This window comes from Mercenaria mercenaria, chromosome 12 (assembly GCF_021730395.1).
Source record: "Mercenaria mercenaria strain notata chromosome 12, MADL_Memer_1, whole genome shotgun sequence".
Classification (NCBI taxonomy): Eukaryota; Metazoa; Mollusca; class Bivalvia; order Venerida; family Veneridae; genus Mercenaria; species Mercenaria mercenaria.
In genome coordinates this window covers 5,421,949-5,449,697 of record NC_069372.1, presented here as the reverse complement: position 1 = coordinate 5,449,697, position 27,749 = coordinate 5,421,949, and the positions used below count along the sequence as shown (strand labels likewise).

General features: G+C 35.2%; 3 protein-coding genes across 4 annotated transcripts in view; 1 reads left to right on the top strand and 2 right to left on the bottom strand.

Annotated features, from left to right (window-relative positions):
• The window catches only part of LOC123534726 (coronin-6-like), a 54,439-nt gene extending 38,085 nt beyond the window's left edge, over positions 1 to 16,354 (bottom strand). For both annotated transcript variants that reach the window (XM_045317118.2, XM_045317117.2), the window contains exons 1-4: positions 16,220 to 16,354; positions 10,547 to 10,741; positions 5,551 to 5,803; positions 5,138 to 5,313 (exon numbers count right to left, since the gene is read on the bottom strand). In XM_045317118.2, coding sequence (XP_045173053.1) covers positions 5,138 to 5,313; positions 5,551 to 5,803; positions 10,547 to 10,741 — 624 coding nt within the window. In that variant the 5' untranslated portion in view covers positions 16,220 to 16,354. The remainder of the gene's footprint in view (positions 1 to 5,137; positions 5,314 to 5,550; positions 5,804 to 10,546; positions 10,742 to 16,219) is intronic.
• Positions 16,355 to 19,826: 3,472 nt separating this feature from the next.
• LOC123534614 (uncharacterized) lies at positions 19,827 to 20,144 on the top strand. Its single transcript, XM_045316928.1, has one exon. The coding sequence runs from the start codon at positions 19,827 to 19,829 to the stop codon at positions 20,142 to 20,144; it is 318 nt and encodes a 105-aa protein (XP_045172863.1).
• A 648-nt stretch (positions 20,145 to 20,792) lies between these two features.
• Positions 20,793 to 27,749, bottom strand: part of LOC123534727 (ras-related protein Rab-34-like) — a 32,330-nt gene continuing 25,373 nt past the window's right edge. The window contains exon 10 of the mRNA XM_045317119.2: positions 20,793 to 27,657. Within this exon, the coding sequence (XP_045173054.2) occupies positions 27,581 to 27,657 (77 nt within the window). The 3' untranslated portion in view covers positions 20,793 to 27,580. The remainder of the gene's footprint in view (positions 27,658 to 27,749) is intronic.

The following is a 27,749-nucleotide window of genomic DNA, read 5'->3' as shown; positions in this document are numbered from 1 at the left end:
CAAAATTTTAAGAACTTGACTGTTGTAGCCCAAAGGACTGGAACAACAAAAGGAAAACTTCAAAAAACAAATCCACAAAAAAATATTCAAGGCCTACAAAACAATCCTTATCAGGTACAGGTATGTAAAAAAAGACCTAAAAATTGGAAGTACCATCCATGTTGTACCACAGAAAAGTGGTCTCGGTTTTTCCCTACGGCCAATAATAAAAAAGTTTCAAAATAAGCTATTTATAGTAACATAAAAGGGAAGTAATTCAAAAAAAAAATTCTGTAAGTACAAAAAAGAGATCTGCCAAATAAAAACAAGAGCACTGCAATGCAGAGCAATATACACAAAGCAAAATCATATATGACCTTTGACCCTTAAGTGTGACCTTGACCTTGATGCGAGTCATCCGGAACATGCACTCTGCACATCATCTAAGTGTGGTGAACATTTCTGCCAGGTTTCTTTGAAATCCTTCCAGCAGTTCAAGAGTTACAGAGCAGACACAAAACAAACTGATATGACTTTTGACCCCTAAGTGTGACCTTGACATTGAAGCGAGTCAGCCAGAACATGCGCTCTGCACGTCATCTTGGTGTGGTGAACATTTGTGTCAAGTTTCTTTGCAATACTTCAAGGGGTTCAAGAGTTACAAAGTGGACACCAAACAAACTGATATGACCTTTGACTCCTAAGTGTGACCTTGACCTTGAAGTGAGTCATCTGGAACATGCATTCTGCATGTCGTCTTGGTGTGGTGAACATTTGTGTCAAGTTTCCTTGAAATCCTTCAAGGGGTTCAAGAGTTACAGAGCGGACACGAAATTGCTAACGGACAGACGGACACCAGCGTCATAACATAATACGTCCCTTCGGGCGTATAAAAATAAATTCTATCTTTTGTCATTGCAATATTTAGTACATTGTATTAACATTCTAATTCAAATCACCTATCAACCTTATGCATCAGATCCGCAGACAACCGATAAAGGGTCATGTTCAGAATCCTTTCCACTAGTCTATCAGCGTCATGCTTTCAACATTTTGAAATTGAAAATAGAACTTTAAAAAATCTATATTAAGCTTCAGATTCAGATTTTCAATCGGTATTTATCACGGGTTTGTAATTCTTATGATGACAATATTGCTGCACTCTCGTTTTTTTTACAATAGCAAAAAAACAATAGATATGGTGGAATCTACGCCTAGGAAGCAACATATCATGGCTGGTAAATGTGGCGTGTGCAGTTTTGTTTTCTCTAACATTGAAATAATATCTACAGGTTATCTTTGTTAATCGTAAACATTTTGAAAGGTAAACCATATGCTCGTTGAAACGAGGTGACTGATGGGAACAAATAAAACTAGAACTGTCACAGGAGTGACGAATTATACCCCCACAAGATGGCCATGTCAAAGAAGTACAGCAACCACAAGAAAGAAATGGCCACAAGAAGCTGCAATTCAAGTAAAACACGGAGCTGCGTTCAATAAACGCTTGATGCCCCCAGTGGCATCCTTGTCAATAGATTTTGCACCTAAGTCCAAAACGAGGTCAAGGTCAAACTGTGGTCAGGTGATGAAGATGAGGAATGGTCACATAAGCAGTGCTCCAGCTAGCTATTTACAGCAGGGCGCATCGCCCGTTCCGAAATTCGTTCCGCCCTGTTGCCCCGCCAGGCACCCTGCCCGTTTTACAACCATTCATTTCTTGTTTTAGCCAAACATCCCTTTTTTGCCTCAGTGATTATAATACACTGCTTTAACCCCCTTTTTATCGAGTGATACACGCCGGGGGGCATTGGCATAATTAGCAAACAATTAAACAATTACCTGCCGTAATCGTGCTGAGGCAGACCATGATATTTTAGACTGCTCCACTAGCATTAAAATCAATGAACCTTAGTGTTAAAACAGTTTGCAAACCAGTCTGAAATCATTATCATTTCGCGCCACCTGTCAAAGTGTACTTTCGTTTTCGGTAATATAGTCGTAAATACCTCTTTATACACAACTGAAACTTAAGTCCAGACAACAGACATTTAAATCTAATTAATAAAAATCGATCACAATCAAATTTAAATAGGAATATATTTTGATTTTATCGTTTTATAAGTTTTTGAAATTGAAAGTAGGTTGTCGTCTGCTTTGTGAAATTTCTGATTTTTCATGAAGATTTCTTTGAAATTAGTTTACTAAGATGTAATGACAGGGTACACTTTAATGTCAGATACTGTAAAATGCTGTTAAACTGTCTTTGCATCATAATAATTTTTCAAAAATATTGTTTAAACTGGACATTCGACGACTTTTAGAAACAAGAGGGCCATGAAGGCCCTGTATCGCTCACCTGACCTATTGACCTAAAGATCATCAAGATCAACATTCTGACCAAGTTTCATTAAGATATGGTCATAAATGTAGCCTCTAAAGTGTTAACTAGCTTTTCCTTTGATTTGACCCGGTGACCTAGTTTTTGCCCCCACATGACCCAGATTCGAACTTGACCTAAAGATCATCAAGATTAACATTCTGATTAAGTTTCATGAAGATACAGTCATAAATCTGGCCTCTAGAGTCTTAACAAGCTTTTCCTTTGATTTGACCTAGTGACCTAGTTTTTTAACACACCTGACCCAGATTTAAACGTGACCTATAGATCATCAAGATTAACATTCTGACCAAGTTTCATTAAGATATGGTCATAAATGTGGCCTCTAAAGTGTTAACTAACTATTCCTTTTATTTGACCCCCGTGACCTAGTTTTTGACCCGACATGACCCAGATTCGAACTTGACCTAAAGACCATCAAGTTTAACATTCTGACTAAGTTTCATGAAGATATAGTCAAAAATGTGGCCTCTAGAGTGTTAACAAGCTTTTCCTTTGATATGACCTAGTGACCTAGTTTTTGACTCCATCTGACCCAGATTTAAACTTGACCTAAAGATTATCAAGATTAAAAATTCTGACCAAGTTTCATTAAGATATGGTCATAAACGTGGCCTCTACAGTGTTAATTAGCTTTTCCTTTGATTTGACCCGGTGACCTAGTTTTTGACCCGACATGACCCAGATCAAAATTGCCCTAAAGATCATCAAGTTTAACATTCTGACTAAGTTTCATGAAGATATAGTCATAAATGTGGCCTCTAGAGTGTTAACAAGCTTTTCCTTTGATATGACCTAGTGACCTAGTTTTTGACCCCACCTAACCCAGATTTGAACTTGAGCTATAGATCATCAAGATTTGACCAAGTTTCATTAAGGTATGGTCATAAATGTGGCCTCTAGTGTAAACTAGCTTTTCATTTGATTTGGCTTGGTGACCTAGTTTTTTATCCTACATGACCCAGATTCAAACTGGACCTTAAGATCATCAATATTAACAATCTGACCAAGTTTCATGAAGATACAGTCATAAATGCGGCTTCAACAGTGTTAACAAGCTTTTCCTTTGATTTGACCTGGTGACCTAGTTTATGATCCCAGATAACCAAATATCGAACTCGTCCAAGATTTTATTAAGGGTAACATTCTGACCAAGTTTCATTAAGATTGGGCCAAAAATGTGACCTCTAGAGTGTTAACAAGCTTTTTCTTTGATTTGACCTGGTGACCTAGTTTTTGACCCCAGATGACCCAATATCGAACTCGTCCAAGATTTTATTGAGGGTAACATCCTGACCAAGTTTCATTAAGATTGGGCCAAAATTGTGACCTCTAGAGTGTTAACAAGCTTTTCCTTTGATTTGACCTGATGACCTAGTTTTTGACCCCAGATGACTTAATATCGAACTCGTCCAAGATTTTATTGAGGGTAACATTCTGACCAAGTTTCATTAAGATTGGGCCAAAAATGTGACCTCTAGAGTGTTAACAAGCTTTTCCTTTGATTTGACCTGATGACCTAGTTTTTGACCCCAGATGACCCAATATCGAACTCATCCAAGATTTTATTGAGGGTAACATTCTGACCAAGTTTCATTAAGATTGGGTCAAAAATGTGACCTCTAGAGTGTTAACAGTCAAATTGTTGACGACGGACGGACGGACGGACGGACGACGGACGACGACGGACGCCGGACACAGGGTGATCACTAAAGCTCACCTTTGAGCACTTCGTGCTCAGGTGAGCTAAAAAGTGTAACCATATCCGGATAAAAATTTTGGATACCCGGTATGTCTATTACAAGTGCTAAACTTGCTTTTAGACTGTTGTAAGTTAAAAACTTTGCCTGATTTCATTTATTTAAGTGGAAGTTTAAACTTTATTTTCTGTATATAATATGTTGCAGTATAAATTTATAAATATCAAGTAGCCTATATGGAGAAGATGTATACTGAAATTGTAACAAAATAGGCCTAAACACATAGATATTGTTATTCAGTATGCAATTACAAAGAAATGTTACAAGTTCAAAATCAATGCCAAATAAAATACAAACAGCAGAATTTTTAGTTAATAAATAGGTGCATTACAGATGACAGACATAGCCTATTAAAAGACCATACCTAAAGTGTGCCAAAAAAAAAAATGCCTAAATTATGCAAAAGTCCATGCCTAAAGTATGTTAAAATGCACTGTTATATTTTTTTCCCGGGGGAGCACGGTCCAGGACCGACCACCACCCCAGAAGTGCCCTTTTCATTGCCAGCACCCTGCCCTTTTTTAATCCTAGCTGGAGCACTGCATAAGTGTGTGAAGTTTCAATCCATTCCCACAAGTGATTACTGAGATACCAGCTTACATACAAAACCTTAACCAAATCAAGACAAGGACGCATGGGTGAGTCCAACAGCTCTACTATTCTTTGAATAGTCGAGCTAATGATAAAATGCCACCCACACTCGACTGGTGACCTCTACTAGTGCATACCAGGATCCCTTAAGTGACCAAAAAATCTTTGCTTTAAGTTGTTTCCTTCTTTCTATTTCTTTTTCAAATTTATTCTTTCTGCAAATAAGCTGCTGAAAGAACCTATTTCAAGAAGTTTTGGGTGAAATTCAAACTTCCAAACATTAAAGTACTTTTTCAAGTTTTTTTAAGGTTATTGTCATTTTCAAGGAGTTTTCAAGGACTAGTACAAAATTCAATGACTTTTCAAGGTCAGTGTGAACCCTGAGGTAGTAATTAAGTCTGCAAACCTTCAACATTTTCCCTGTTCTAGTTTCAAATATCCTCATTTTCTTGTCTTTACACGTTGTCACAAACTGTGTACCATCATAGTTGAATGACATACTGAGACAAAGGTCTGGTAAGTCCATTTCTACAAGGACTTCACCTACACCCACATTCCACAGGAAAATCTTGTGATCAGCACCTAAATTACAATGTATTCACAATTTGTTAGAACTTGAAAAGTTCATACCCGAAAGTTCCAGAGGCAGTAGAAGTGAATTACATTAATTAGTGTGACAGTTCAAATACTATATTAAGGTTTCGCTCAATAAATAAACTGGACTTAGCAGTAGATTTATAGCAGATACATGTAGATATCGTTTTATTAATTTTTCATTACCAGTAGCAGATTTAAGGAAGACAAATGCTATTTTCTTACCTGAGCTTAGCAGAAGATTTAAGGCGGATGGATGCCATTCAATATAATGAACACGACGCTGATGTGCACACAAATCCACAACAGGCTCTGTAATGTTTGTTGTAATAACTTCATCGGGTATCTGCCAAACTTTCACTGTTGTGTCTTCCCCACAGCTTGCTATAACATTGTCATTGTGGGGACACCATTTAATATCTAACACAGCCCCTGTATGGCCAGTAACCATTGGGTGATCTCTCTCCACACGACCTGTCTGCAAGTAAAACAAGTGGGTGTTACAGTCGCTTACTCACAGCTTGTTCCTTTAAAGCCAATCTCTAACAACTGCGTCAGGAAGTCAACTCTTTTGGCTCAGTAGTTAGAGCATTGGACAAGTACCCGAGCAACCCTGGTTCTTATCCTGCCACAGGCAATTGGGATTTTTCGTCAATAAAATGCTATTCATGAGGACTTTTTAATGATGAATTTTTAAATTGTAGTTAAATATATTACAGAATCATTTGTTTTTGTTGTGTTTATGCAGATATTGAACACTTAAATGTTGCAATTTAATTACCCAAGACAATGCAAATTCTAAGCTAATTTACAAATTAATATAAAGTGCTATCTGTGTTGTCATCTTTTGACGATTGAAATTTAAAACAACCGATGTCCAAAGGTCACTCAATATCCGTGTTATTTAATTGTTTCGAAACGATCAATAAAAGGTCTGATTTTATTTTACCATAAATGAGCATCCTTTTATTCAAGTACTTCTAAGTTCATTGTAAGTACATTGTATACTATCAGTAAAATCATATTTATGACCTAACAATGGACATCATAGTGACAGATTTTGTCTTAAGTTTGGTTTAATTTTTTTGTAAGATACTGAAAATTTAAAGTTAATTTCAATTTAAGGGGTTTGAATAAATATTAACTAAGATTTTACAGTAACACTGCTTTAATATGTGATTTATGTATGAGATTCTGAAAACTTGGGTGAACTTGGTCAACTGGGATACTTTTAAAAAATTTTTCAAAAGCTCTGTAACTCAAAATGACGAAGTTTTGTAACCCAAAACAACTAAAATTATCAAGCATAATTATGTAATAAAAAGGTATTTTTCAAACTTTATGAAAATCGTAAAATATGTTTAAAGTCTTCATGAGACTTAACATTTTCCTTTTACAACCAACATCCTTGTGTATGTGATCACTGCAATTATAAACCTTCACCCTGCTAAATTTCTAAAATGGACTGTTTCATCATTCAATTTGGGTAATACCATTTATTATCTGAAGGGGTGTTGTATGAGAAGGTACTGGCTTTGTATGACATTGAGAGGTGTGGACCCTAACAAGGCTCAAGCCTTCAGCCTTCTGGTTCAGTGGCCAACACTAATTTCTATACCACTGCTTCCTTAAATTTCCTATGTGCTCATCCATACCAAATATCACCGAATTACCACTGACAGTTTATCAAATTAGAAGTTAAGACTACAGACAAGAAAGCAGGACGTAACTGTTGGACAGACAAGACAACACATCAACTAGGTTTTCCACTGGATATTTCTTAGGGTAGCGTAAGAAGGCCCAAATATGTAAATATTACTTTACCATTTTTTTTCACAACCAACTGTCAGTTCAGAATTCCAAATCGACGTGTCAGAGTACAAGAAACTAAACCTTTTTCTCTTTGGCCTAAGTCAGTGTGCCCTTGACAACAGCCCAATCAGATTTCAAAAGCAGTTTGTCGGGTAACAGGAAACAAATCTATTTTATTTGCCTAAGACAATGTTCACTGAACAACAGTCCAATCAGATCTGAAGACCTGTTAGTTGGGTAACAGGAAACAAATCTGTTTTATTTGCCTAAGTCAATGTTCACTCGTCACTTCAAAGATTGTATCTCTCAGCTAGTCACATTACTTGATACATCATCAATCCCTTTATCAGATAATTACATGTATTTCAACATCCTTCGCTAGCAGGAAACTAATCTCGTCTCAATGAAACAAACACACTTGTACTTATAACTCTTTTCATCCAACTGTTTTGTTATTTTGCTTCTTTTAAAGTATCAAGTAATGAAGTGTCAGTGGAATGTCTGAATACAAGCCTATGTTAATACCAAAAACACTGCCACCTAAAAATCTAACAATAAATGTCTGATTTCAGTATCACTTAAATATATGTTAACAGTGTAACCACATGTTCTGAATACCATACCATGATTTGAATATCTGAAAATATATCACACAATGATCCTAGCAAACCTCAAATCAAGGTCAGGTGAAAATGAACAAAATCATTAAGTCAGCAATAAACCACTTTGCCAGCAGGAGTCCAAGACCCCCAAGGGATCATCCTAGGTCAAAATTTTAGGGAGAAGTGACTTCTCCCTCCACAGAATTCAGGGAGAAATCGAGGCATTTAAGGAGAAGATTTGACATAGTATTCAGTTTCCTGCCTATATGTCCACTTTCTATGGGTCTTGCCAATAACTTATAAACAGTAAGTATTTAAAGAAACTGAATATTACATTATTATTATCATGAATTTCTAAATAAAGTACAAACTGAGCTATTAAGAAGTCGCCTTTAAATTTTTATCCGAAATTTACATGTCTGAAACTCGTAAATTTGTCAGGTGCACGATCTAAACACTGTGAAAATTTTCATACATGTCTCGATTCTCATGCTTTGACAATGCCCAATTCTTGAATCAACTTGTTCAGATTTATACATCTAACTGATTTATTTATTAATCTTTTCGAAAATAATACCAAACTTGTACCCCTACTAATGTCACTGTAATGTCAAAATGCAATGTAACCTGAATGTCCAAAATTCAATGTCACCTCAATGTCAAAATACAATGTCACTTGAATGTCTAAATACAATGTCACCTCAATGTCAAAATACAATATCACCTGAATGTCTAAATACAATGTCACCTCAATGTCAAAATACAATGTCACCTCAATGTCAAAATACAAAATCACTTGAATGTCTAAATACAATGTCACCTCAATGTCAAAATACAATATCACTTGAATGTCTAAATACAATGTCACCTCAATGTCTAAATACAATGCCACCTCAATGTGATTGTCAAAATACAATATCACTTGAAATTCTAAATACAATATCACTTGAATGTCTAAATACAATATCACTTGAATGTCTAAATACAATGTCACCCAAATACAGCATAAACTGTATGTCAGAATACAAAATAATGAATACAGAATTGGCATCAAGTTGGATTTTAACAAATATCTGAATGAAGGGACCTAAATATCGGAATACAATGCAACCTGAATGTCTGAATCTAAGATCAGCAAAATATCTAAATAAATTAAAATGAATATAAGCATATAAAAGAGTAACAAGAACAGGAAGTTGTTCATACATTTTGCTCCTACCAATAAAATGATGGAGGAAAGCTGTCCGTTTCACTTCAGCAAAAAAGGGTCATAGATCTGAGATTTCACGGTAAGAAACATGACATGTTGAGGATCTAGGATTCTAATTAATATATCTTAATATCAGAAAGGGAAGCTGTGGGTCAGTGGTGAATATGCTGGCCACTCAACCTGGAGGTTTTAGTTTCAAGCCCTGTGGTCAAAATCACACATGGCTTTTCATACAACACAAGAACAGTACTGGTACTTGGGTTTTCTAAGCAAGTGAACTTGAGATTGATTCAAATATTATTATTTACCAAAATAGAGTTAAAATAAATTTGTATAAACCAATCTTATTTTGTCTTGTACATTTCAACTGTATTTGGATCTACAGTGTTCCAAGTGAATTGTGAAAAACACAATTAGATCATACTTTACAAAACAGTACTTTTAAACCTAAATGTAATTCTCTTCGACATCTTCAAGTTACAACTTAGGCAGTTAGTTAGGTACAAATTAACCTTTAACCTGCTGGCGGCAAGTGATTCTGCCTTTGCGACCAGTGCAGCCCAAGATCAGCCTGCACATCTGTGCAGTCTGATCATGGCCTGCACTGTTATTCAGTCAGTAAATTTTCAGTAAACCCCCCTTCAATTAATAAATGGTATTTCCCAAAATGAATGATGGACCAGTCTTAGATATTTAGCAGGGTAAAGGTTAAAATAGGTCTGTAACATCATCTGTATGCTTATACTTATGGATACCTTTGGGTAAAAATAATGTTCTGTAGACCGACTTTAATATTTTGTTCACAAGGCTAAAACTTTACTATTTCTAAATTTCAAACTGATTTATGTGGTAAAATTATTAGATATATGAACATTTATAGAACATACTATGAAGTCATTTTATTTCAAGTGTAAAAAGATCATGTTTTTGGTCAAAACAGTTATTCCATTATATATGAATCTGTGGACTTCAACCTTGGAAGATCGTATGAATATGAATTTCATTTGTTCACTGAAAATTAATTTTGTGGATTGATGCATATATGAAATCCACAAAAACTAGAGCTGCTTTTGAGAAAAGCGGATGTCTCCCACAACTGCCTAATCATCTGAATAGTTATGTATCTGAGTCAACCATGCACCAATGACTTAGAGTGCGGATACTTACATCAACCATGCACCAATGACTTAAAGTGCGGTTACTGGCATCTGTACAGAGGGATTTTAGGTAATTTAAGGGCCATAATTCTGAAGTGCCTGGGCCGATTTGGCTATTTATCAAACTTGGCCGAGGACTTATTGGCAAACACATTTTGTTCAAGTTTGGTGAGGATCGGATGAGAAATGTTCAATTTAAAATGCGGACAAGATTGTGACGGACAGACACACGAACACACAGACAGGAGTAAATCAATATGTCTCCCAGCACAGTGGTGTTGGAGACATAAGTCCTCCACAAGTATTAATGATTTTACATTATTTAAATAAAATAACAACAATACATTTGCAATAACTCATTTTCATTAAATGGCTAGAAAATAAAGTGAAAATGACTGCCTTTACATGAATTTCTGATTTAAAGTTTACAAATCACCTACCTTTGATAATGGTAAAACAAGGAAAGATCCTCCACCAGCTGCCTCTGTGATTATGGCTACAAATTTTGGGTTCACTGAACAAAATTTACAATCCAGAGAGCTCTTGGAGATCCTTATATTGTCATAACATTGGTCCTTTTTATATGGTTGTGCAAACACGTGCCGAAATTTACTCTGTCTCATTTTAAACGCCATCTACAAACAAGCAAAGAGTTAGAATATCAGTAAGGATAACTTTCCTTACAATAAAAAAGTACTATCAAACTTAATTTTGAGAGGACATGAAAATTATTTTTTCATTTTGTCAAATTGGTAGCTTGGAATATGATATGTTTATCCCTTAGCCTGCTAACAACAAGTGATTCTGCCTTTGCGACCAGTGCAGACCAAGATCAGCCTGCACATCTGTGCAGTCTGATCATGGTCTGCACTGTTCACCATTCTGTCAGTATTCTTTTGGTAAGCACCCCTTTTAACAGTTAATGGTACTGTCCAAATTGAAAGATGGACAAGTTCATTATAGAAATTGAGCAGAGTAAGGGTTAAAATGGCTTTCAAAATGACTAATGCAACTACCAGCAAAGACCACACTAACAAACTTTGTGCTATTCCCGTATGCGACGACCGGATGTAAACAAAACATTCGTAATGAGCATGCCCAGCTGTCAAGTACCGCCCTTTTTGGTTTTGTTGTTCTAGTTAATCGAACGAATGTGCATATACATGCATATGTTACAGTAGTTGTACATGAGTTTTACTGGAATATCTACGTTGGCATTGCGGGCGTAACTGTGTGTTAATATCAACTTGATATTATAAGATTTAAGATTATTCGGCTTTACGGACGTAATTACGTAACTGTTTATATGTACTTGGTTTTTCAATTTTATGATTTTATAAGGCTTTTGGAAGTATATTTTATTCAGAATGAACATGTAGTTTTAATAATTCACCTTAGGTAAATAATTTATTAGTCTGATTATTTCCATCTCTTTTAGCACAGCAGCAGGGATCTTGTGAATATCCATGTTTTTACGTCCATTCAGACTTCTTTATAAAACACATTTGGTACTAGGAACTTCAAACTTTGCCGAAATACCGACATGGGCTTTTATTTGTGAATACAAAATATTTTTAGAATTTCTATACGACCCCTAGATCATAAGCTAACGGGTCAGCAAGGGCCAGGGTCAATATAAGAAGATTTGGTCAAGTAAGTGATAAAGAAAGTATGGCAAAATTACTGTTTTTGGATTTCTATCAATAAAAGTCAAAGGTCATATTTTTAATTACTAACTTTGACAAAATTCAATCAGAAGTATCCCTTTTAACAATCCGCATTATAACACCGTAGCGATATAATGATCTTTTTTCTGATTTTATTGAAATATGGTTGAAGCAGCCCCATAATGGAGAATTCTGCCATTTAAATCTAAATCTTCCACCAAAGGCAAATCTACAAGAAAAAGAATAGAACTCTACTTAATAAACTCGGATTATTTTCCTGCAGAAGGACACTGCTGTCTAAAACTTAATTCAAATGATAACGAGTCCATTGTAGGGGCACCGATCCGAGTTTACAGTCTGCGAGCGCTCGGTTTGACCAACACAGTTTTTGTATGGGATGGATTAGATACTGATACATTTGACATTAGCAATGAACTTATCAAATTAGAATTCGTAAGAAACAAGTATCAGTGCACCATAGCCAGCCTGCTGGTAGAGGTGTACTGAGTAAAGACGTCCAGAGGGGTGATATTCCGACTGGCAGAACCGGTCACACTATCACACAGTTTAGTGATTATATGGTAGTAATGCATGGCGGAATATCACTACCCAACAGACATACGACAGACCTTGTCAGTCCCTTTACTCAAGTTTGCAATGATGATTCTTTCTACGAGTTTGATTCATCCACACATTTATGGACAAGAATGAAAAGTATTCCAGATGTAAGACCGAGAGCCTGTAACGAATTCTGTGACTTTGCCAGGCACAAAATGTGTGATTATAATAAGGAGGTGTGTCGTTCAAAGGGAATGAATCTGTACCATTAGAAAGACTATCAATAAATGAACATTTCATTCTGAAACTGCATAACCTGACTGAACATAGATACAGTTTAGACAAGATAACAACTAAACTTCAAGTAGACATATTTATTTCGTATCATCGCATCGTTGCACTTAATAATAAACTGATTGTCACTGGTGGGTAAGCTCAAAAGGAACATGAGATGACTGATTTTCCTTTAACAAGTAAGAAATTATATACTATAGATTTGCAATCTTTAAAACATAGTTAGACACATGGCACTGCACTACAGAAAATATGTTGTATTTTTGAATCTCCGGAAATTTCACCTATAGCATGGGTTCAGTGCGAAAGCAAATGCAAGCATTGGTTACATCAATACTGTGTGGGTCTCCTGGAAAAAGGTGTTCCTAAAGGAAAATATACATGTACAACATGTAAAGCCAAAGGACGTAAAAGGAAAAAATGATGTCAGGAAACAAGAACTTACAGTAAAATTTTTATTAAATGAAACATTACTACAAAATAAACATTGACTTGTGTTGTTTGTTTTACTGGTCGGTGTTCAACCCTGAACAAATTAATGTCAACGATTCGACTTAATAATTTCGTGTGGCAATTAATTCGTCTTGAATACATAGACTACACTTAAATAAGTAACGTCTTGGTATTATATTACAGTATTACAACAGTGTTTTCATACAGTTTGCTTTAAAATATTGTGAACTTCAAACAAGAATCAAATTTCAGACTAGTTTTCTGCTAAAAAAAAGGCAATCATGACGGCCTTATACAGCCCATCTGAATATTATATAAATAATGGTGAACACTATACTTAAGGTCTATTTATTTTGGAAGTAAATAGCTACGTACAGTTGGTCAACTATTACTGAAGATCCTTTAGAAGCAAAGAATGCAACCAATAATAATAATAATAGCAGACTCGGTTTGATTTAGTCTGTTCATGAGAGGTAATGAAGTTAAAAGTGTCTGTTCATGAGAGGTAATGAAATGTGCAACATCTCTCACGCCCCCTAGCACCGACTTAAGCGGAACTCTATTACACATATGTTGAATGGACTCCATTATCCCAAAGGACAAGAAAATATAACAACACTGAATCCAAGTACGGGGAGATTTCTTACAGCCGCCACACGGCACTTAAAGATTGCTGTTGTGATAGTTAATAAAAATTTTAAAAAGATCCCTTTGAAGCAAAGAATGCAACCAAGAATAATAATAGCAGACTCGGTTTGATTTAGTCTGTTCATGAGAGGTAATGAAGTTAAAAGTGTCAATTTTACATGTGCGAGGGGTAGGGGCTGGGGTAGGGGCTCAGTTTCCAACTGGAATCTGTCGGATCCAAAAAATGCAAATATGAGGGTCTCTTCCCGCTGGATTTGGTTACCCCCAATCTTCTAAGGTATAAATGTAACCATAATTAATGCCTAAAAGGTGTGAAAAAGCAAGACAATAATACGTGTAGACAAATAGTTCTTGGAGCTTGGTGAACAAATCCATCCTTGTGTTAATATAAACAATCTTCACCTCTGACCTCGCAGGCGGACTATAGCTGCATTCAAAATTTGACTAAAACATAACAAACATAACGCTTAACTTTGTTGTGTAAAATTCATGTAGTGGCAATATTTTTGTTGCATGTTTTTGAAGACCGAACTTTATTTCATCAGACTACCTCAACTCTTCTTGAATTATATACATAATGCGGACAGAGATCGCCTTGAAGTTTCATGTTTCATTGTTAATTTTAGAAAATAACGTTCGAAAATATTAGTTCTGGCCGATTTCGTTCTAAATACCTAAAACTGTTTAATATAACAGTATCAGCGCGTCACTGAATATGTGCAGCTTTTAGCGGTTAGCGGTCAACGTTATGTAAACAAACGACTTTGATGTCCAAGACACTGAAAATGTGAGGTGGACACTACCCAAATGGACTCAAAACGTGAAGTATATTCACTGATGAATATGGAAAAAATTGTCTCTATTTTCAAAAAAAATTCTAACTTATATAAAATAAGCATCTTCTGGACAACTCATTGACTGTACCGATACCGTTCTTGCACTTACCTATGATTTATAACGTGCGTAGATATATTTTACTTGTCTCAGAATTTAGAACTTTTAGTTCTGTTTTGATGATCAATCATTATACTAATAAAGTATACCAAGTTGCCAAGATTTGGACACTTCAGTTACCTGATATTGATCTGAAAACTTGAAAGGTAGTGTTACTTTCGATTTGGCATGCGGTGCGCTTGATTGACTTATGTTCTAATGTTTTTGACCGATATCCAATATGGCCGCTTCATTTGCATAATTTATTCATAAGCACAGGAGCAAGCGAGTTTGTTAGTGGACCATCAACCTACAACACAGACGAAAGTGCATAATTACACAACAAGAGGGCCATGATGGTGCAAAATCTATCACCGGCTGGACTGAATAATTTTGGTATAGGGTCACCCAAGGATCATTTCTGTGCAATTATTTCACAATTGGCCAGCAGTTTCTGAGATTTTACAAAATTTTCCACAATTATCACTACACAAAGAAAACGTGCAAGCCCCCCCCCCCCCCACTCCCCCCGGCAATCATGATTGATTGTAGACAAACACAACTTTAGAGACTTTGATGGATAGTTTTGACCTCAGGTAAAGCGGTAAATGGTACTGTCCAAATTGAAAGATGGACAAGTTCATTATAGAAATTAACAGGGTAAGGGTTAAAATGGCTTTCAAAATGACTAATGCAACTACCAGCAAAGACCATCAACCGACAACACTGAAGAAAGTGCATAATTACACAAGCGGGCCATGATGGTGCAAAATCTATCACCTGAGTTTCACTGCTGGACTGAATAATTTTGGTATACCTTGTGTCATATGATGTGGGTGATAAGGTGGAACAACTATTTTTTAAGTTTGAATCAAATCCGTTTAGTAATAACTGAGATAGAGTGAAAGTGCATATATTTTTTATATACTAGTCCTAGCCTATCCTCGTAGTGTTGTCTAGGAATACGGAACTTCCGTAATCCAGTTCAGTATTCCTAGAATCGGGAGGCTAGGATTACAGTACTGTAATCGTAGCCACTACTAATAATATAACCACTTAATATAAAGAAGTGTTCACTTTATATAATGGCCTAACCACATAATATAAAGGCATATCCACTTTAAATAAGGACAGTTCCACACTATATAAAGAACAATCAACTTTATATAAAGCTAGGACTACTCCCGCCCAGTGACAGTCGGAAATCGACGGTTGGTTGAAAGATGTAGAATATAAAGTAACAACTCCATAAAAATGTATCCACTTATAAAAATATCTATCAACATAATATGACATTTCTGCTTATAAGACAGCTAAGGCTTTCCATAGTATACTTCGAGTCTTTTATCTTTTTAACTTTGCACATAACATTTTTGACTTAAACACTGTTTTCTGACAGCGCCTGCCAGTCATAATCGCAGTAGACAGTTATTAAGTTGAACTCAACAGAAGTAGAGAAACGTGCTGCTGGCAAAACAGTTAAAATGACGAGTCAAAATTTTTAGTTATAATCTCGTAATCTTTTCTCCTCCCGGTGGATATGTACAGCCATAACTTTACCTTGAAAATTATTCCTTATTCTATTCAAAAGAAAGGGAAAGGACGGGAAAAAACTGTCAAAAACGCCCTCCTTCTCTTCCGTGATTTCAAGCAGGAAACAAAAGATTGCTCATGCGCGTAGAGGATAGACACTTGTTCCTAGCTCTAGTCCATGCAAAGCTCTAAAGCCGGGAAACGATCACCGGGAAGTGAGCACCATAAAAGGAGTCTAAAAAATAAATTGCTGAAAATCTTAATTCTGTTCTGTTTTGAAAAGTGTCATTGCGTAAGTATTGAAAAAAATAATGGAGGAATAATAAGTACATCATTATATCCTGGTTTTATGCTGGAAAACCATTTTAAAAGGGACATTTTGTGCCACATAGGAAAGAATGTATTTCGAAGGGAGGTAACTGGTTTGTTTACATACCTGTCAAAGTACTCTCTGCATCTATTGAGTTCACCTTTAGTACCAGTAAAATCATCAATGAGTAATCAATTAGTTATGTTGAAAACATACTAACCTTTACATTTAGATTCACTGCCAGTCCTGACTTTGTGCAATGTAAAGAACCTGTTAATAGTTATTGGTTATAAGGGCCTGAAAAATGCCACAGACAAGTGCAGTTTTCATATATAGTATAGCAAATTCTATAGGATTAAAACATTTAAATCAATAATATAAATAGATAAAGTTCCATTCCAGTGATTCCTACAAAAGTTACATTTTTATGGCATACACATCAGTGGATTTTTTTTTCTTTTTAACGGTAGAACGCAACTGGTCAAAATTCAAACCAGAGTTATGGGCATTGTTTCTCCTGGTGTAGACTTTGGTAGTAAATAACTATCTTAAGTTCCAAGTCAAAAGCTTGAATATAACAGAGATATTTGACTTTAAAATATCAAAAACTTTAACCAAAAATTCTAAGTTAAAAAGGGACATAACTCAAATCAGAGTTATAGGGATTGTTTCTCCTGGTGTAGACTTTGATAGTAAATAACTTTTTTGAGTTTCAAGTCAAAAGCTTCGATAGTAACAGAGATATTTGACTTTATCAAAAACTTTAACCGACGCCGACACTTGGGCAAGTGCAATAGCTCTACTTTTTCTTCGAAAAGTCGAGCTACAAAGGGGACACAATAACAAAAACAAGAGCTGTCACAGGAGACAGCGTGCTCGACTATTTCGATGCTGGATAGTGAAACTGGGCACATCTGAGAAAACTGGAGCTGTCACTGGAGTGTTTATAAACTCCAATGGTGGGTGAAGATATTGCACAATAGCCTGAGTCTGTGTCAAAAATACTAAGTAATAAGAGAAGTACAGATAAAGTGTACCAAAACACTATACAAGGACAGCCTAAGCAAAAAGGGGGCATAATTAATTAAATATTGGTGCAAGAGTTATGCATCTTGTATCATTTGATGTGGGTGTTGATGTGGAACAACTATTTCAAGTTTTAATCAAATGCATTTCATAATAACTGAGATATAGTGAAAATGCATCAAAATTAACTTTTAATTCTAAGAAAAAGGGGGCATCATTCATGAAAAATTGGTGCCAGAGTTATGCACCTTGTGTTAAATGGTGTGGGTGATGATGTTGAACAACTATTTTAAGTTTGACTCAAATCCATTCAGTAATAACAGAGATGAAGTGAAAGTGCATCAAAACTTTAACCGGAAATTCTTAGTAAAAAGGGGGAATAATTCATGAAAAATTGGTACCAGAGTTATGCACTTTGTGCCAAATGGTGTGGGTGATGATGTTGAACAACTATTTCAAGTTTGAATCAAATCCATTCAGTAGTAACAGTGATAAGAGTGAAAGTGCATCAAAACTTTAACCTGAAATTCTAAGTAAAAAGGGGGAATAATTAATGAAAATTGGTGCCAGAGTTATGACCCTTATGTCAGATGATGTTGGTGATGATGAGGAATAACTATTTCAAGTTTGAATCAAATCCATCAAGTAATTACAGAGATAAGTTGAAAAAAGAGAAAGTGTAAAAAACTTTAACCAAGGTGGGGACGCGGAAAGACGCAGACGCCGAAACCGACGCCGGGTCGAGTAGGATAGCTCTCTTTATACTTCGTATAGTCGAGCTAAAAACAACCTTTATCAAATTGCCTATGTTAAAAGCAACAGTTATTTTTCTGTGTATTTACAGACTACTTAAAATGAGCCGTGCCATGGGAAAACCAACATAGTGGGTATGCGACCAGCATCCGCGCAGTCTGGTCAGGATCCATGCTGTTCGCTTATAGTTTCTCCAATTCCAATAGGCTTTAAAAGCGAACAGCATGGAGCCTGACCAGACTGCGCGGATGCGCAGGCTGGTCTGGATCCATGCTGGTCGCATACCCACTATGTTGGTTTTCTCATGGCGCGGCTCAAATATCTTGATAAATATATACTAGTACTGTCAAGATCCCAATTAGCTTCATTGTTTTTACTGTACTCCACGTTACTATTATAAATTAGCCTTAAAATTCTGTTTCTTCCTGAATGTGTTCCAGCTCTGTTCTCACGGGTACTCTTCTTGCAATAAATTAAGTGGGTAAACTGTGTGTAAAAGTAGTTAAATTAGAGCACAGCCAGCTACAAATGTTGTTTTTTTTGTACATAGAAAATATTTTTTTTATCAAATAAATTGATGGCATATAACCCGATTTGCTTTCTTGCATTACACGTTTTCAAGTTAGTTATGAAGTCCATTGTTCAGCAGTAGTTTTGGGTCTTGCTCAAATTAAAATGAACCAAAGTGCATTTTAATTTGGGAATTAACGCACTATACATAAAAGTAGGTAGCTTGAAATAGAGTTATCACATTTAAAAATCATCCACTTTTGTTCATGTGCGAAAAGTTGTTCACAAATTGTATGCTCAAATTTAATACAAAACAGTCCTCAAGTGTGCCATTTTTTGAACACTACTGAAAGATACTTGCGTCAGTTTATCTGGGCAGTAAATTTCATTTAAAAAATAGTATATAGCAGAACCATGTTTTAACTTTTTAAAACAGTACAGTGAGGTTATACACCTGCAAAATAATTTCATGAGGGCATAGCCTAAGTGAATTATAAAAACTGCACATAACCTATTTATAACCTAATATATTCATATTGGTGATATATGTTAAATGAATGTTAATGGTTCTGCTTCATATTATATTGATTCTAATAATTATGTCTTTTATGTAAACACATAGATGGTATTGGAAAGCACTTTTCATGGTGATGTATGGAGCCAGATATAGTAGATTACTGCTTAATCTTGTTTTAACAGTGTTAAAATACGGGAAGTAATGTCCCGCGGTATGACTGCCGAATGTGTTGACGTCCACCGAGCCACGTACCTAAATATAATAGATACAGTGTGTGTGACTTAAGTGTAACACCAGTCTGTTATTTTAATTCTGAAGGGATTTTGTAACCCCATGTCTTTTCGCTTTGAGGGGATTTTGATCAAGGGAACTTTTATTGTCCTATTTCTGAAACACCTTTTATATGAAGTAGTAGATCAAATGTGATAGCACTCTTTCTCAGCGCCTGTATAGCGGGTGGCAAATCATGCGACATAACAGCAGTACTCGTATATTGATTTTTTCCTTTCAGAGTAAAGATGGCAAGTAAAATCAAAGTTGAGAAATGGGATGACAGTGTTGATGGAACTCTTTCTGTTGAAGCCATGGAAAAAAAACTCCGTAAACAAGGCTACCATTGTACACAGTACCAATTTTCACCTGGGACTAACTTTCCTGATCATACGCATAGTATTTCAAAGAAGGATTCAATAGTAACAGGACAGTTCCAGTTTTGTATGTATGGTGAAACTATAATTCTAAAGCCAGGAGATATGGTAGAAGTGCCAAAGAATACTGTGCATAATGCAAAAGTTGTAGGAAACGAGAGTGTAGTGTTCTTTGATGCAACAAAATGATCCCATCTATGAAACATGTACTTTCGAGAAATGCCATAACGTTCCATACCAATTCTGGATATGAACTGGTGATTAAATTTGCATCATATACCAGTTCATGCAATTCATGTGACATTTGATAATCATAGATCAGGGCTTCCCTAGCTACTTGCCAATGTTACCAAATGAAACAGGTTCTGGAGTGTTCACTGAAATTTGAATTGAGGGATACTAATTGGCCAGAGCTTACAAATGTTTGTCTCTGAAACAACTGTTGAGGCAAAAATTAATACCATAATAGTTGTTGATTTTGTCAAGTGTCCATACACATACAGTCAAACCTGTGCTAAAGAAAACCTGGCAGTAGAGCACACGTTTCATCGCTGCTTTAAACAGGTACTTCATATTTTTATGTGTGTATATCAGGACTTGGCTTGACTGTATTTGCCAGATTTTACACTGACACAAGGCATACTGCAAAGGTGATAACATTGAAATACAGTTACACTTATCTGGATAAAGTTACTAAATGTTGAAGATAAAGTGTTATTACTGTTGGTCTGGTTCGTACCTCCAACCTGAGTAAGGGTTTATACTGCTACAGGTTATGGAAACAAAAGGAGTGATTATGGATGTACTACAAAACTACAGATAGAACAAAGCTTGTCATACTTGTTTGCAATTTTATTTCATTTTTGTAAAATTCACAAGAAAATACATGTAAATGCAGCTGGACGGTCATTTGTAAACTTGGCTATTTGTGATGAGTTACATTTTTTTTTTCACTGAAATAAAAGCTAGCACACTTTATCATTGGACAGAATTAATTAAATCTTATATACACAACAGTAAAATACAAATTAAAACATTATGACATTATATATGCTAATAAGAATATTGTAAAAAGTGTTCAAGAACGATAGGTTTGTTCGTTTTGCATTATGCATCATTTCAATAGTATTTCAGTTATGTTATGATGGGCATTAAATCTTTTATTCCGTACTAAAACTGACCTTTCTCTGCTTCTCCACATGAATCAGGGGACAAAAGATTTCAAACATAGTAAGGTAAAAGGTAAAGTTTCTTATTTAACGTGGGTAGTCGACGAAAGTCCCCACATGGAATGGATGGAACAACTTATTTCCAGCCAAACCTACGGCAGGTGTCATATTTCCTCCCCAGCATCCAGTCTAGGCCGATACTGCTGGAAACAGTACCAATTTAAATAAATCACCTAGCACTGAACACTAGTCGGGATATCAGTCGCGATCGGGAATCAAACTTGGACAGCTGGCATTGTAGTCCAACCTGCTAACCACTGTGCCACTGATAGTATCTTTTTCAATTGTCAAAAAGAACATATGCTCTCTCTGGGATCAAACTCATTCCCAAGATAATGCACTCTCCCTATTGAGCTAAGTATTCTAAAATTACAGTGGAATCTGTTCAAAATGAAAATGTTTTTTAAGCTTCTGTGAAGACATAAAAAAAAAGACTTACTCTGGTACTATGGTTTTTAAACAAATTGCAAAAGGTTTATCAATTTCGGTATACCAAAGAAATAAGTTCTTACAGCCATATAAAGAAAACTGCCATGCTAGGGAAAGGCTATAATTTTTTTTAAATCAAGATGGCTTAAACAAATGTATCAGTCACCAAAGAGACATTTCTGTGAAAATATTTTGAAATTATACCTGTGGTTTCAGACTAGATTTTTTATTTTTCTACTACCAGTATATAATAACAGTTTCAAAGAACAATATATTCAAGGCTTATTATGACCTTTACATGTTTGGAATTCTTTAAAGCACTGTATTGGGATTTGCAAAGCATTTTTCTGTGGCAGTGATATAGGAAAAGTGACCAAATTCCTCTGGTGGCCACATTTTTTTTGACAAATCAAACAATGAACAATCACTTTCTAACAATACTTATTTGAAGTTCCAGACATGCAGGAAAATGTGACCATACACCATAGCGGCATTTTTTTTATCAAAGTTTGAACAATATTGTAGAGTGTCACTAAAAGAAAACTGCCGTACAAGTATTTCATTCATTGAGAAATCAAACCTGCAAATTAAGAGGCTATGTCTGAACCTTTTTTTTTTTTACTCTAGTGACTTATCTGCAGGAGGCTTATAACAAATATGGAAAATGACCATCCAAAGAACACCCATACCAAGTTTCATTAACTGTTACCCAATTGTTTCAGAGGAGATGTCTGAAGAAAATTTGAACAAAGAATGGGAAAGTAACAACTGATCACACGGAGTGCTACATACTAGTAATCAAGTGAGCTTAAAATAACTACAACAATTTCTCAAAGGCACCAATATGTGATAAATGAACATATACAAGTATGTTATGAAATTCCTGTGGAATAAGGAATGTCTTCAGTTTTACTGATTTCTACAAGTTTACATTTATACAAACATTTCATTGACCTACAATTGAGCCGTGCCATGAGAAAACCAACATAGTGGGTTTGCGACCAGCATGAATCCAGACCAGCCTGCGCATCCGCGCAGTCTGTTCAGAATCCATGCTGTTCGCTTTTAAAGCCTACTGTAATTAGAGAAACCGTTAGCGAACAGCATGGATCCTGACCAGACTGCGTGGATGCGCAGGCTGGTCTGGATCCACGCTGGTCGCAAAGCCATTATTTTGGTTTTCTCATGGCACGGCTCAATTTACTATAAATTTTCTATAACTGTTACTAAGAATGATGATGCAAAATTAATGATCTACATGGACTATTTACCAAAGAAACATGAAAATGGAAGAACGCGCCTTCATTTCTGATACAGCTGAAACTTGGTATCTCAAATTCCAAGGGATCAAACGTTTTACTTTTGAGATAACCGAATTTCAATGTAAAGTGACATTTTGTGCACATGTTTCTGACGGGACTTGAAAATGTCTTTGAGACAACCAAAATTTTGAGATAAGCGAGTTCCAGATATCGAGTTTCAACTGTATTTACAACTGAATAAAATGGCACCCAGTCTATCATTTTGTCATCTTATACAAGTTCATGTAAATTTAGTTATTTTATACCTAACCTTTAAGTTTCATACCCAGTCTATCATTTTGTCATTTTATACCAGTTCATATAAATTTACCGGTAGTTATTTCATACATAGCCTTTAAGTTTCATTCTAAATACCTTTACATATACATAAATATTATTACATTTGAACCTGTGTAACTGTATAAGGAAGCTTATTGCTTTAAGCATCCAGACTGTGTCGCTCCATCGGCTGGCGGCTTAAAATTATTACCAGTGTGACTGTATGTGTAACAGCCAAGAGAGAATAACAGATTATTTCTAAAGTACATAAAAATCACAAACAAATGAAAATCATAGAAAAAACTGTAATGCAGACTGGTCCCAATAAAAATAACTAACACACTAAATAAGGATATTATCTCTAGGAATTCTAGTATATCTATACCTCCTGGCTGAAATTCTGAACCAATTCTATTAATTATGAATGCTTTCTTCTGACACACAACATTGTTAAGACATATGCAGAGGCAGACGTATGGCAAAATCTCATCACATTTCCAGGGGGCACAATTATGACTTTATAAAAACATAAGCAGGGATTCAGGAACACAGATTATCTGCCCTTGTTTGGCCTTTTCATCTTGGCAGAGGTAACAGTCTACGATTTAAAGTTTCCATAACCTGAATGTTTAAAATCAACTCATAAACATAGGCTCAACAAGAAAAACACTGTCATTACATTTTCGAAGCAGATTTAGACAAAAAGGGCTAACAAGGTTAGATAAACTACAGCCGTGATCATGAACTTCTATGAGAAGAACACTGTTATCATACACAATATATATCATCACCTTGGCGCAAAAACTGGTTTAGTGCTTCTTTGTGTCAATGCACTTCTCTACTTTTGGCACTGAGGTTATGTTATATGCAACAGTTACAATATATAATAGGTAAACAAATCGTAAACGAATCACAACATTTCACTGAACACTTTTTAGGCACAATTTCTTTTTCTATTTCCAAGGACTTTTCCTTTTTTATTTGTAATCACAACAACAGAAACATTGATATATGTATAAATATTTACAAAAATATTATCTACTTTTTTATAACCAATTTGAGTTTACTTGATTCCTCTTGAAAAAAAATCAAAGAACTTAATCAATGGTATCATCATAGATCGAGGACTGAAAAGAAAAGTGCCATAAACATCGAATTTAAAGAACATCATAATGACAGTTTTTTCCATTCAATCCTCGAAATTTAAAATTTGTCTGTTACAGTAATAATATTTTCTGTGATATACTAAAGACAAGTCACAGAACCAACTGAAAAGTCCTAAAACATTTTATGTATCAAACATTTTCATTAAAATAAAATAAAGGAAATCGGCCAAAAATATTAACTTAACCATAGCACAACACTAATTCATTTTAGCTTTGGTCTTTCTTTCATGTCTCAGACCACTTGTGGCACAGTCTCCTTTATAAACATACAGCAGTAACAAGTACTTCAAAAATCTAATCTTTAACAATTCTGTATCCATTAAAATAAAAACAATAACATTAAGAAATAAATACATCTAATTTATGAAGAAACTAGGGATGGGAACGAATATTCGAAAATCAGTCGAATATTGGAATATGAAAATCAAATTCGAATATTCGTAAATTATTGTATTTTTTATTTTCAAAATAAGTATCATTGATTTTGGACAATATGAGCATGCTAATTCTACAGAATAAAACCATGTCATGTTAGTTTGTCACGTATCAAAAGATGTCCAATTAACAAGAAAATAGCAATGCATAATTGGCAGGGGCCATCGTTACTTATTAACAGTTTGCAACAGGCGTCAATGTGTCAGATGCATGTCAAAAGATGTCCAATTACACAAGAAAATTGCAATGCATAATTACCTGGAGTCATCGCTACGGATTAACAGTTTGTGTTAGGCGTAAATGTGATATCTTTTTATCTTTTGTTCATTTTTATTGGCGCCTGTTTTATGTAACAAGTTGTAGATTTTTTTTTTCGAAAACAATGCCAAACGTGTAGATATTGTCGATCTGTTCACAATATTTTGTATGTTTCAGACCATCCGTAGAATCGGTTTTCATCCGCAATCGGCCGTATTCGAATTAAATTTTGAAGTAGTTAATAACAAAATCAAGAAAAACGTATGACTGATGCACAAGTTCATGTTGAAGGAGCTTTTAAGTCTGCCTTACTTGCATTTTACACGACGATTTTCACACGCCGATTGAAATTTTTCAAAATGGCGGCGGTAATACAACAGCGCGTCACGTGTTTAAATGGGACGACCTACTATTTTTAGATAAAATTGCGACGGTCTAAATTATAATCGTTTTGATTTTTTGTATCATTTTGAAGCTAAAACACTGAATTAGTTAAATATGTTCATGATTATACTGACAGAATCGTGAAGTAAAACGCTAGGATCGGCGGGTTTCCCTATGTAGGATCGGGTTACCCGAAACAAACATGTTTTTGGCCTTATTTACGATGATCCACGCTTTAAACAAATGAATACGTTGTGTATATGCCAATCACTTAATAAGAATTTAAAGCTTCCATTAAAACAAACCGAATATTCGAATATATTCGAATATGGCAAACCGAATATTCGAATATTGATTTCAGTATTCGTTCCCATCCCTAGAAGAAACACAACCACAAAACAAAAGCAATCCTACATTCACAGAATCAGCTGAATTACACAGACAGAATTTAATAAAAATCTTAAATATCAGTCAAAGCAACAATATCTCAAACTTCAGAGGGTCATTCTATTCAGATACAACAACTCTGTACATTTTATATAACACTAACCCTTCTCATAAAGTTGTAAAACACAAACATGACCCCATAATGATGGCCTCTCACTGGCAGCTACAGTCTGGGTGTGTAATTGACTCTAGTATGCTGTGACTTTGATATACTGAACCCTTTAACACTTACCCTGCTAAATTTCTATGATGAATTTGTTCATCTTTCAATTTGGACAGTACCATTAAATGTTAAAGGGGTGTATACCAAAAAGATAGCATGATCAGACTGCATGGATGTGCATGCTGATCATGATCTGCACTGGTCGCAAAGGCAGAATCGTGTCCAGCATGATAAAGGTTAAATTAAGAGAGTGACCACAAGCATTGACCACAGCTGACCTAAGTATTCTCCTGTTATAAATCAGAAACCATTTTCAGTGTCTAGGTCACTGTGATCTTTACCTTTGACCTACTCGAAAAAATAAGGATTTGGGATCATCTACTCGCCACATGCAATTATACAAAGTTTCACAACATTCTGTAGTCAATGACTGAAAAAAATTGTCAACCAACCAAAGGTCAAACTGACAGACACAAGCAAAATATACCACCTCTACTTTGAACGGGACATAAAAAGATGGATGGAATGCAAAAAATACCAATCTATCTGAAATAATAAAATATTATTATGGTATGGCTGCTTCATACAGGTCTGACTGCTGTACTTTGCATGAAATGCAAAATTAATATTTTTCTTTCCATCTATCAAGATTGAAAATATCTGCTGGATGTAATTCACACCTCTTCAGAGTAACAACCTCTGTACAATGACCACGTTTTAGCTGTCCCATTGCTGTTGCTATAGAAGGGTCCCTTCGTAATTAATTAGTAAAAATATGAGACATGTACAACCATTTAAAGAGAATTAATTCCTACGTTAAAAATTTTAAGTTTTTTTCAATATTATTATGATGAAATATTTGTAACTATGGATTCAAAAACATTAGGCAGTCATATTTAATTAACTGTTTTGCCTGTGAAAATGCAAATATTGTGTCAAAGAATAAGGGCATATACACAACAAGCTAGCCTTGGGTTCAGTAAATTTTGTCTTACTTTTTTCCTTCGGTAAATAATTACCAACAGCAGTCATAAATATAAACCAACATTCAACAAAATAAGCAGCTGCTTGATGTACTGGTATCGGCGGTATGTATACATGTATTGACAAAGTATAAATTACACGTATTGACAGTTATTACCCTGGCTAGAAACTAGCATATATTCTCTAGTTGTACTGCTTAAAATGAAAATAAAACAGGTACAATTACTATAACATGATGTAGAATTGAGCTTCTTAACGCTGTTAATGTATTTAAAAATACTTCAGCATCCAGAGACATAAAACTCCTTTTGAAACCAGTCTCATAACTCTAGCATCTGATTGGATGATTCTGAGCTCATTCTTGAAACTGACCAATGGCATGGCTGCATTCTGAGACTTGACTCCTATCTCTATGTAAGAACCTTTGGACATTAATTAATATATGGGGATTAACACAAAATTTGTGATAACTCAATTCAAGATATACTGTAACATATATGACACAACATCACAGGCAACATTGTAGACGATCATCACATAATGATTCCTACTATGCTTTACAACAGTTGTTAATTTTCAGCCTTTTCTTCCGTGATTCATAGAGATCTGCTCTGTTTCTTTCCACTTCTGCAAATATAACATTGTATTAATTCCAGATTAGTACTGAAATACATTGCCAGTTTGTTGTCACTGAAACAGTTCCATTGTTGTTAAATTCA

Excerpts from the sequence above, each read along its gene's own strand:
- LOC123534614 (XM_045316928.1), top strand. The coding sequence starts at position 19,827 with ATGGCAAGTAAAATCAAAGTTGAGAAATGGGATGACAGTGTTGATGGA.